This window comes from Tursiops truncatus, chromosome 9 (genome assembly GCF_011762595.2).
Source record: "Tursiops truncatus isolate mTurTru1 chromosome 9, mTurTru1.mat.Y, whole genome shotgun sequence".
Classification (NCBI taxonomy): Eukaryota; Metazoa; Chordata; class Mammalia; order Artiodactyla; family Delphinidae; genus Tursiops; species Tursiops truncatus.
In genome coordinates, this window is record NC_047042.1 from 83,264,079 (window position 1) to 83,274,561 (window position 10,483).

Below are 10,483 nucleotides of genomic sequence, written 5' to 3' on the forward strand. Positions count from 1 at the left end.
GGCAGTTTCTTACAAAACTAAACGTACTATTACCATAACAAACATCCTCCTCCTTGGCATTTACCCCCCAAAGCTGAAAATTTATGTCCATACAAAGACCTGCACACAGACGTTTATAAGAAACTTTATTCGTAACTGTCAAAACTTGGAAGCAACCAAGATGTCCTTCAGTAGGTCAGTGGATAAACTGTGGTACATCCAGATGATGGAATGTTATTCAGCACTAAAGGAAATGAGCTAGCAAGCCATGAAAAGACGTGGAGGAAACTTAAATGCATATTACTAAGTGAAAGAAGCCAATCTGAAAAGGCTACATATTGTATGATTGTGGAAAAGGTTGGGGTAGGGGGAGGATGTATAAGCAGAGCACAAAGGATTTTTAGGGCAATGAAATTACTCTGTATGAAACCATAATGGTGGATACATGTCATATGTTTGTCCAGACACATTGACCGTACACCACCAAGAGTGAATGCTAATGTAAACTATGGACTCTGGGTGATAATGATGTGTCAGTGCAGGCTCTTCTATTCATACAACTCTGCAGCAAGATGTTGATAGTGGGGGAAGCTGTGCCTGTGCCGGGGGCAGGGGTACACAGAAAATCTCTTTTCTATTCCTCTTAATTCTGCTGTGAACGTGAAACTGTTCTAAAAATAGTCTATTTTCCAAAAAAGTAATATATGTATATTTTATTTTTTATTTTTTTGCGGTATGCGGGCCTCTCACTGCCGTGGTCTCTCCCATTGCGGAGCACAGGCTCCGGACGCGCAGGCCCAGTGGCCGTGGCTCACGGGCCCAGCCGCTCTGCGGCATGTGGGATCTTCCCGGACCAGGGCACGAGCCCGTGTCCCCTGCATCAGCAGGCGGACTCTCAACCACTGCGCCACCAGGGAAGCCCTATATGTATATTTTAAAAAATGAAAAGCATGAAGAAAATAAGCCATACTTGTAACTCTACCACCTAGAGATACTATAATCCTTTTTCACATTTCATGTATTTTCAACTCTTTAAATGTACATATATGTTAATATATTTTTGTTTTTATATAATTGATAATACCCTTTAGCATTATATTGTTTTTTTAAAGTTAACAAGAATTTTTCTATAAAAATCCTTTGTAAATATTCTTACTAGCGATATAATACTTCGTAATACAAATCTATCATAATTTATTTTTACATTCTTATATTCTAGACATTTGGATTGTCTAAAATTTTTGGTTACTGTGAATAATGTTATGATCAGCATCTTTGTGCATAAATCTTAGCTTAATTTCTGATGACTTCCTTTAGGAGATCCCTAGAACTGAAATGACTTGACCAAAGCATATGAACATTTTTAATACACATTTCCATTCTATTAAATGAAAATGTTGTACTAAGTTATACTCCTATCAGAAGAGAATAGATAGGAATACCTATTTTGGTATGTGTCCATCAGCATTACTATTTAAAAATATTTATGATATATAAAATTCTAAAAAATGTATATTTAATTTGCATTTTCCTTATACTTATTAAGTTAAACACCTTAAAAATACAATTACTTGTCAGTAGTATTACCTATTATATTAACTACTTACTCCAGTACGTTGACAATTTTTTTTCTACTGGGGTTTCATGATCAATTTATATTAGTTTGTAATAAATTAAGGATTAACAAATTTTATAATATTTAATGCTGTTTACAAATAAAAATGTTAATCCTCTTCCACATTGATTTTTCTTTTATTTCAATTAACATGTTAAATCCTTATATATAGTGACTGTATTTGGGTTACTGTTTCATTAACTGGTTTTATCTTGCTCAAGGGGCAAAATATTTTATGATTCATTTACATTACCTTATTTCACCCTCTCAGTAAGTGGTAAATATTATTACTGTATTAATTTTAGGTATAAGAGGTTAGGTAACTTCTCAAGATCATACCAGGACACCATTCCAGGTTTCTGACTCTATTCTGTTCGAAGGCAGTGATTTCCACCATTCTGTCTTCCAGGTCACTTACCCATTCTTCTGTCTCAGTTATTCTATTATTCCTTCTAGTGTATTTTTCATTTCAGTTATTGTATTGTTCATCTGTTTGTTCTTTAGTTCTTCTAGGTCTTTGTGAAACATTTCTTGCATCTTCTCAATCTTTGCCTCCATTCTTTTTCCGAGATCCTGGATCATCTTCACTATCATTATTCTGAATTCTTTTTCTGGAGGGTTGCCTGTTTCCACTTCATTTAGTTGTTTTTCTGGGGTTTTATCTCGGACATAATCCTCTGCTTTTTCATTTTGTCTAACTTTCTGTGATTGTGGTTTTCGTTCTGCAGGCTGAAAGACTGTAGCTCTTGCTTCTGCTGTCTGCCCTCTGGTGGATGAGGCTATCTAAGAGGGACTGGGTCTTTCTCTGGTGGGCAGGGCCATGCTCAATAAAACTTGTCTGCTGATGGGTGGGGCTGTGTTCCCTCCCTGTTAGTTGTTTGGCCCAAGGTGACCCAGCACTGGAGCCTACAGGATATATGGTGGGGCGGCCCCCAGGAGGGCTCACGCCAATGAGTACTTCCCAGAACTGCCGCTGCCAGTGCCCCTGTCCCCACTGTAAGCCTCAGCCACCCCCCACCTCTGCAGGAGACCCTCCAACACTAGTGGGTAGGTTGGTTCAGTCTCCTATGGGGTCACTGCTCCTTCCCCTGGGTCCTGGTGCACACAAGACTTTGTGTGTGCCCTCCAAGAGTGGAGTCTCTGTTTCCCCCAGTCCTGTGGAAGTCCTGCAACCAAATCCTGCTGGCCTTCAAAGTCAGATTCTCTGGGGATTCCTACTCATGTTGCCAGACCCCCTAACATGGGGCTCAGAACTTTCACTCCAGTAGGAGAAGTTCTGTGGTATAATTGTTCTCCAGTTTCTGGGTTGCTCACCTGGTGGGTATGGGATTTGATTTTATTGTGATTGCGCCCCTCCTACTGTCTCAATGTGGCTTCTCCTTTGTCTTTGATTGTGGGGTATCTTTTTTGGTGAGTTCCAGCATCTTCCTTTCGATGGTTATTCAGCAGTTAGTTGTGATTTCAGTGCTCTCACAAGAAGAGATGAGCACATGTCCTTCTACTCTGCCATCTTGAACCAATCTCCTCCAGTTTTCTAACTCTGGAGCTTACACTTCTAACATGTTTTATTGGATCAGAATGATCTGTTCATACAATAGCAAAATGTTGAAAACTGTTGAAGATGGGTAATAGATACGCAGGAGTTCACTATACTTGTCCCTTCATTATTGTGTGTGTTTGAAAATTTCCATAATCAAAAGTTTAAAAAGTAATTGTTTCTGGAAAATTTAAAAGAACTCAGTGGTAAAACTTCTGGGCCCTAATGTGTTCTGTGGATGTATTTGATTAATAGTTTTAAAATTTTCTTCCTTATTTAGGTTTTCTACTACTTTGTCAATTTTACCATTTTATTTTTTTTTAACATCTTTATTGGAGTATAACAGCTTTACTATGGTGTGTTAGTTTCTGCTTTATAACAAAGTGAATCAGCTATACATATACATATGTCCCCATATCTCTTCCCTCTTGCATCTCCCTCCCTCCCTCCCTATCCCATCCCTCTAGGTGGTCACAAGCATCAAACTGATCTCCCTGTGTTATGCAGCTGCTTCCCACTAGCTATCTATTTTACGTTTGGTAGTGTATATACGCCCATGCCACTCTCTTCGTCCCAGCTTACCTTTCCCCCTCCCTGTATCCTCAAGTCCATTCTCTAGTAGGTCTGCATCTTTATTCCCATCTTGCCCCTAGGTTCTTCTGACCATTTTTTCTTTTTCTTTTCTTTTTTTTTTAGATTCCATATATATGTGTTAGCATATGGTATTTGTTTTTCTCTTTCTGACTTACTTCACTCTGTATGACAGACTCTAGGTCCATCCACCTCATTACAAATAACTCAGTTTTGTCCCTTTTATGCCTCAGTAATATTCCATTGTATATATGTGCCACACCTTCTTTATCCATTCATCTGTTGATGGACACTTAGGTTGCTTCCATGTCCTGGCTACTGTAAATAGAGCTGCAATGAACATTTTGGTACATGACTCTTTTTGAATTATGGTTTTCTCAGGGTATTTGCCCAGTAGTGGGAATGCTGGGTCGTATGGTAGTTCTGCTTTTAGTTTTTTAAGGAACCTCCATACTGTTCTCCATAGTGGCTATATCAATTTTAGCATTTTTTTCTCCAGAAAAATAATTATTAATTTCATTAATTTTTCCAAAGTATTACTTTGATTCAACAGACACATATAGCATCTATATTCCATACACTGTGCTAAGGAAACAAAGATGAGTAAAAACACATAATCTTGTGCTCAAGGTTATAATATAGTAGAAAACAAGATAATTAAGCAATGTTATGAGCTTTATGTACAGAGCTAATTAGTAGATACTAATAATAATTTTTAGGAAATAAAAATAACTTAAATATTCAAGAGTAAACTAGGGTATATCCACGAGATGAGTATTAAGTAGGCATTAAACAGAAATTATGTTTGGGTGGTAGGATGATGAGTGATTTTTTTCTACTAATTTCCTAACTTTCCGTAATGATCATATGGTACTTTTCCCATGAAAACAAAGTAAAACTATTTTAAAAAGTCATATTTACCTATGGGTTATAAATTACCCTCATAATATTTAACTTATACAAAATTTTCTAAATTCCATTACTTGCCAAAATTATTATTAGGTAACCAGTAGTATGGAATTTCATTACAAAGAATATTATGTAAAAGGGTAAGGGCAGACAGTGTGTTGATTTCATTTCCAGATATTTCTCATTTAACTATAGAGATATTAGTCTAACTAGTGTCAGCATCTGAATATGTTACCATCCCAGGAATTCCCTGGCGGTCCAGTGGTTAGGCCTCCGTGCTTCCACTGCAGGGAACACGGGTTCAATCCCTGGTCAGGGAAGTAAGATCCTGCAAGCCACGTGGTGTGGCCAAAAAAAAAGTACTTGAAAATGTGACCATCCCTCTTTTAACGTCTACTTTATAGCCTTATGCATCAGGCAGGAGTCACATTTCAAATTTGTCAATTTTGTTTCTATCAAGCCTAAAAATTAAAACTAAAGTCCACTTTACTGTGGGAGATGGTATGAAGGTTTCTAATCATCCTATGGAGAGTATTCATACTCAAGAGTCAAGTTACATGACAATCCCAGTTTCTAGCTTAGAAGATACTCCAGTATGATGAAAAGCATTAATATTCTATAAGAATATATAAAAGTTTCACATAAAGAAGCAAAGAAAGAGGGAAAACATGAGTAAAGGAAACTAGAGTAGAAAATCATCATAATTTCAACTTGTTTTAAAGACTGCAGAAAAATCCTAGATGGTGAACCTCAGTTTGTTATCTTTTCAAAAGCTAAATCTTTTCTTTTGTTTTAAGATGTGATATAAAGAACTTCTAACTGCTGTCAGGAAATCTGGCTTCTATTCTTAGCTCTTAAATGGGCAATTTGGGCAAGTCAATTATCCACTGGTCCTGGGTTTCTTCATTGATAAAAGAAGGAGTTTCGACTCACTAGATGATTTTCAGTTCAAACCTCCCAATTCTAAAATGGTAATGTGATTGGCCAAGAGAAAAGAGTCATTACCTTGTTATAACCACTGATGGGTGAGTAGGTCACTCCAGGGCTATAAGAACCACTGCCACCTGATGACAGACCTTGTAGCTGAGGGCTGTATCCAGTTATACAGCTGGTGGTGAACTTGGGGCTGGTACTGGGTGAGCGAGATGGGCTATAACTTAATACACTCTGACCCTGAATTGAAGGAGAAGGTGGAGAGGGAGGGATTTGGGGTGCTGCCAGATCACGTGGAGGAGTAGTCTGTACAACTAGAAGGAACAAACAAATAATTGTAAGTATAAATAAAATTTCTATGAAAACAGATTTAATGAACTGAATCTTTTCCTTCAGGAAAAGGGCAAGTAATAGAGTGACCTGGTTGTTAAATTACATAAAGTATTACTACCAAAGGACACAAATGGTTGTTTACCATTTCCATAGAGTTCAAAATAAGAAATTGGCTTTAATGTAGCAAAAGTTAGTAATTTAAGTTTAACAGTAATTAAACAATGGAACAAAATTCCATGAGACTGTGAATGTTACTCAATTTATATAAATAGGAAAGATAATCATTGATCTTAAGACCATTTATTGTAGAACTGTTAAATACAGTTGAACCAGATGGCCTTAGGAGTCCCTTCTAGCTGAGTCTATGAGAAAATTAAATTGAGAAAGATTTATTGCCAACCTTTCACCCACCTTTGCAAAAGATATGAAACACTTACCAGCTGTTTTCAACCCTAAAAGTGTTTGCTGTCCAGGGCTAACAACCAGACTTGTTGGTGCCACAGTGTACTTGAAATATCTCCAAAAATCAAATAAAGCGTTTAGGCTGAAGAGAAATCCAAGGGCAAGCTCTGGAAGAGAACAATTTATTTATTTTTTAAAAGGGGGGTGGAACATTTAAAGGGGGGAAACAAAACCATGCATACTTTAGCAGATTAACAACAAAATTGAAAACTATCTTCTTATTCCTAAGAGTTACCACTTCACTTAATGAATGTCTATTATGTGTAGGGCATTTACCAGTGAGTTTCAAAATATTATCACTAATCTTTACAAGCTTTTACAGTAAACATTTTCATCTTTGTTTTAAAGATCAACCACCAGTTGTAAAGAAGTCAAGTGACTTTTGCAGTAGCTCACAGCTAGTTATTGAAGCCATGATTCTAACTCAGGTATGCAGATTCCAAAACTCTTGCTCTTCCACTTGCCACACCACTTCCCTATCACAGACTTTAGCTTAATGTATGTATTAGACTTTGGAATTTACTTCAATGGCCATAAGGACCCTTTATACCCAAGGACTACTGAAGAGCAGACAGAGAGGAAGGATGAGGAAACTGAGGAAGTCATCAATGGAGTAGAAATCGGGTTGATCTTGAAAGGTGAAAAAGTAGAGAAGTAGGGAAGGCAATTGAGGGAGACAAATACAAACACAAATCTTACCAGCTCCAAACTTTATTTTTCCTGATTATCTGGAATCGTATTATTAATTTGATTGTCTCTTCTACTAGAATATTCCTTGTTCCCTTCCTGGTGTATTCCCAGTTTTGGGAACACAGCAGGCACTCAAATATTTGTCGAATAAAGGAATGAATACTAAGCTGAATTAAACTGGAACACAGTTTTTCACTGGGAGTAACTACATTGCAGTGAAAATTAATTACTTACCTATATACCAGAGGGGCCAGTATCTCACATTATAATATAAACTACACATTCTTCCAGTCCTGAAAAAATTAAAAAGGCTTTTTAATAGTAACAAAACAAAACCAAACCACACCAAAAATTAAAACAAACACAAAACCTGTGGAACCAACCATTGGCCTCTTAAATTTTCACTTTTCCCTCCCTTTTTGGCTAATTAACTTACATTTCAGTATATATCATTCCAGCCATAGATACATTTAGGAGTCCCCAGGCTAAAACCACTTTCCTAGCTTCTGTTTCTTTTCTCATCTTGATGGTTCTGTCAATAAGGGAAGCACTAGGGTTTGGCTCCCCTTGCATCTGTTCAAAATCAAAAAGCAGAATTAATTAAAAGAAACTACTTCTCCATTTAAGAAATCAAACTTGTTATAAGGTAACTAAAAATTGCATCTACTTTTCCTCATCTTCAAATGTCTTTCCTAACTTTTTCTAATTTTAATATTAGTATATGAAAAGGGAACCCTAAATTACAGCTTCATTGGCACCACACTGTATCAACAGAGAACTGGCTGTTTCCTTCAGAGAATAATTTAACACTTCCAATAAAGAAAAATATCTTATTTTGTAATTTAAGGGTTAGTGGTTATGCTTGCAATTACGCCCTGTTGTGTTTTTGGAATATGTCACAAGGACTAGGCCAAGGGCTATAAGAAATTCAAAATACCAAGTTTTGGGAGAAAGTATTCCAAATAAGATATGTCATTACTCTCCTCCCACATGCTCGTGCATAAGTCATTAACTGCCTATGATCTTTATTTAACAACTCTGCACACGACCGACACACGCCAGAGATCTCTGATTCGTGCTGCTGATAAAATATAGGGATTTAAGTTTGAGAAGGGCGAATACTCATGGTGTGAAGGGGATACGGGTGAGTTGGGGAGAGTGCGCAGTTTTGGTCCACATTAGGATTTATTATTTCCTCTGTCTGTTTTCCTAGGCCTCATCTCTTGCAGACAAGTGTTAAGACTTGTTCCAGATACATGGAGTCGTCTCCCACAGAGTAAGAGCAGTACCCTTCCCGCCACCCTGCCCCCGAGTCAACACTACCCAATGCGGAGAGCTTCCCTCCCTGGCTCTCGCAGCACAAACTTTACGGCTTCTTTCCTCCCTTCCACCACGGGTAGTGGAAGGTCTGGCCACACTCCCCTTTGGCTGAACCCTCGGCAGGTCCACACGCACGTTAACTCCCACGGCCCGCGTGGACTCAAGAGTCCAAACACCACAAAGATAATCCCGAAAACGCACCGCGTTCTTCGCCCGGAAACGGCTGGCTCGCGCCACTCTCCACTGCACATGCGCGAAGCCAAGCATTAAGGCGAAAGCGACTGGCTTGTGGAGCTACAGTTACAGGAAGTACGAGACTCTTTCTTCTCGCGAGAAGAGGGGAGTTGGGGAGGGACAGGGGCTAGGAGCGTTACCAGGGAAACAGCCGTTGGATTTGTGGCGCCAGCTCAGGTGAGGGGAGAAAGCTCAGCCGGAAAAATTCAGACCAGGTTCTGAGCCCGCAGTAAAAAGTAATAACTATAAGAAGCTGAATTTCTATATATTAATATAACTTTAGCTTCCTTAGGGCGCTTATGGACACATTTTTTTTTGTTTTCGGTACGCGGGCCTCTCACTGTTGTGGCCTCTCCCGTTGCGGAGTACAGGCTCCGGACGCGCAGGCTCAGCGGCCATGGCTCACGGGCCCAGCCACTCCACGGCATGTGGGATCTTCCCGGAGCAGGGCACAAACCCGTGTCCCCTGCAACGGCAGGCGGGCTCTCAACCACTGCGCCACCAGGGAAGCCCTATGGACACATTTTAAAGCAGATTTTATTAAGCAGGGTGGCCAAGTGTAGGATACAGAGTACTTGATGATGGGTCCAGACACCATCAGCAATGACAAAGCATTTCTCATACCTCTGTGTTTAAAAAAAAAAAAAAAATTAAGTGTTCTGACCCGATGTAAATTCTAAAATATCCGTGTAACGAGGGTGCAGCAGTAACAAGAAAAACCAAATTGTTTTGTTAAAGTTGTTAGTGGTTTTGAGGGTTTTTTTTTCTAAAAAAACCCACTCTTTACTTTTCCTGCATATTCTTTGGAAGAATTTCTAATCCTGAGGAAAAGGTTCATCAGGGAGTTCAGTTTGCTTTTTTTTTTTTTTAACATCTTTATTGGGGTATAATTGCTTTACAATGGTGTGTTAGTTTCTGCTTTATAACAAAGTGAATCAGTTATACATATGTTCCCATATGTCTTCCCTCTTGCGTCTCCCTCCCTCCCACCCTCCCTATCCCACCCCTCCAGGCTGTCACAAAGCACCGAGCCGATATCCCTGTGCCATGCGGCTGCTTCCCACTAGCTATCTACCTTACTACGTTTGTTAGTGTGTATATGTCCATGACTCTCCTGTCACAGCTCCCCCTTCCCCCTCCCCATATCCTCAAGTCCGTTCTTCAGTTGGTCTGCGTCTTTATTCCTGTCTTACAGTTTGCTTTTATCTAACAAATACAAACGCCCACAATGTGCCGCTGAGCCGCGCGAGGATGTGAAAATAAAATCTTCCCTGGTTACCACTTGGAGGAGCTTAACCCGGGGGAGGCCGGTAGGTTATGTAGAAAGGCAGGTGAAGTGGGGCGCAGTGAGTCCCGAGGAGTCGCGGCGGGCTCAGCCCTGGATCCCCGTGAGCTTCCTGGAAGAGACGATGAGGGCCTAAAGCAGACCGGCATGGTCCAGGATGCGTGCGCAGGGTCTGGACACTTGCTCGTGGGGATGCAAAGTGTGCCTCTAATAAAAACATCATGCCGTGTCATAATAAGCTAACGGATTGTTACATCTTGTACGTCCCAGTGACCAAAATTTTTTCCTAAAATGCTCCTAAGTTCCAATAGAAGAAAATGAAGTTTCCTTGTGGTATTGCATGTTAATGAAAATCTGCAGGTATGCTGTGCTCTTAAAGATGTAACCAATTTTTTTGGAGTGGAGTTTTTATATTTTTTAGATTGCCTTAGCAGGAATGGTGTTTTGCTCTAGTTTTAGATATAGAGATGAACTAACTTGAAAATTGTGCAAATGTACAGTCAAAGTTAGAATACGAGTTTCCTCCCCAACCCATGTCTGACTCTTTCATAAGAAGAAATTCTGCATGTTTGATGTAATTCACAACAGGTACATC

General features: G+C 39.3%; 2 protein-coding genes across 4 annotated transcripts in view; one reads left to right on the forward strand and one right to left on the reverse strand.

The window, feature by feature from the left end:
- The window catches only part of TMEM209 (transmembrane protein 209), a 28,925-nt gene extending 20,244 nt beyond the window's left edge, over window positions 1-8,681 (reverse strand). Inside the window, exons 1-5 of one of the 3 annotated variants that reach the window (XM_019923975.3) lie at window positions 8,571-8,679; window positions 7,486-7,622; window positions 7,284-7,342; window positions 6,335-6,466; window positions 5,637-5,878 (exon numbers count right to left, since the gene is read on the reverse strand). In XM_019923975.3, coding sequence (XP_019779534.1) covers window positions 5,637-5,878; window positions 6,335-6,466; window positions 7,284-7,342; window positions 7,486-7,622; window positions 8,571-8,636 — 636 coding nt within the window. In that variant the 5' untranslated portion in view covers window positions 8,637-8,679. Of the gene's footprint in view, window positions 1-5,636; window positions 5,879-6,334; window positions 6,467-7,283; window positions 7,343-7,485; window positions 7,623-8,372; window positions 8,541-8,570 lie in introns of those variants that run through there. The other 2 variants (XM_019923978.3, XM_073809938.1) reach the window with 2 other exon arrangements.
- Window positions 8,682-8,788: 107 nt separating this feature from the next.
- The window catches only part of CPA4 (carboxypeptidase A4), a 79,041-nt gene continuing 77,346 nt past the window's right edge, over window positions 8,789-10,483 (forward strand). Inside the window, 2 exon segments of the mRNA XM_073809940.1 lie at window positions 8,789-10,248; window positions 10,342-10,476. The gene's annotated coding sequence lies outside the window, so the exon portion shown is untranslated.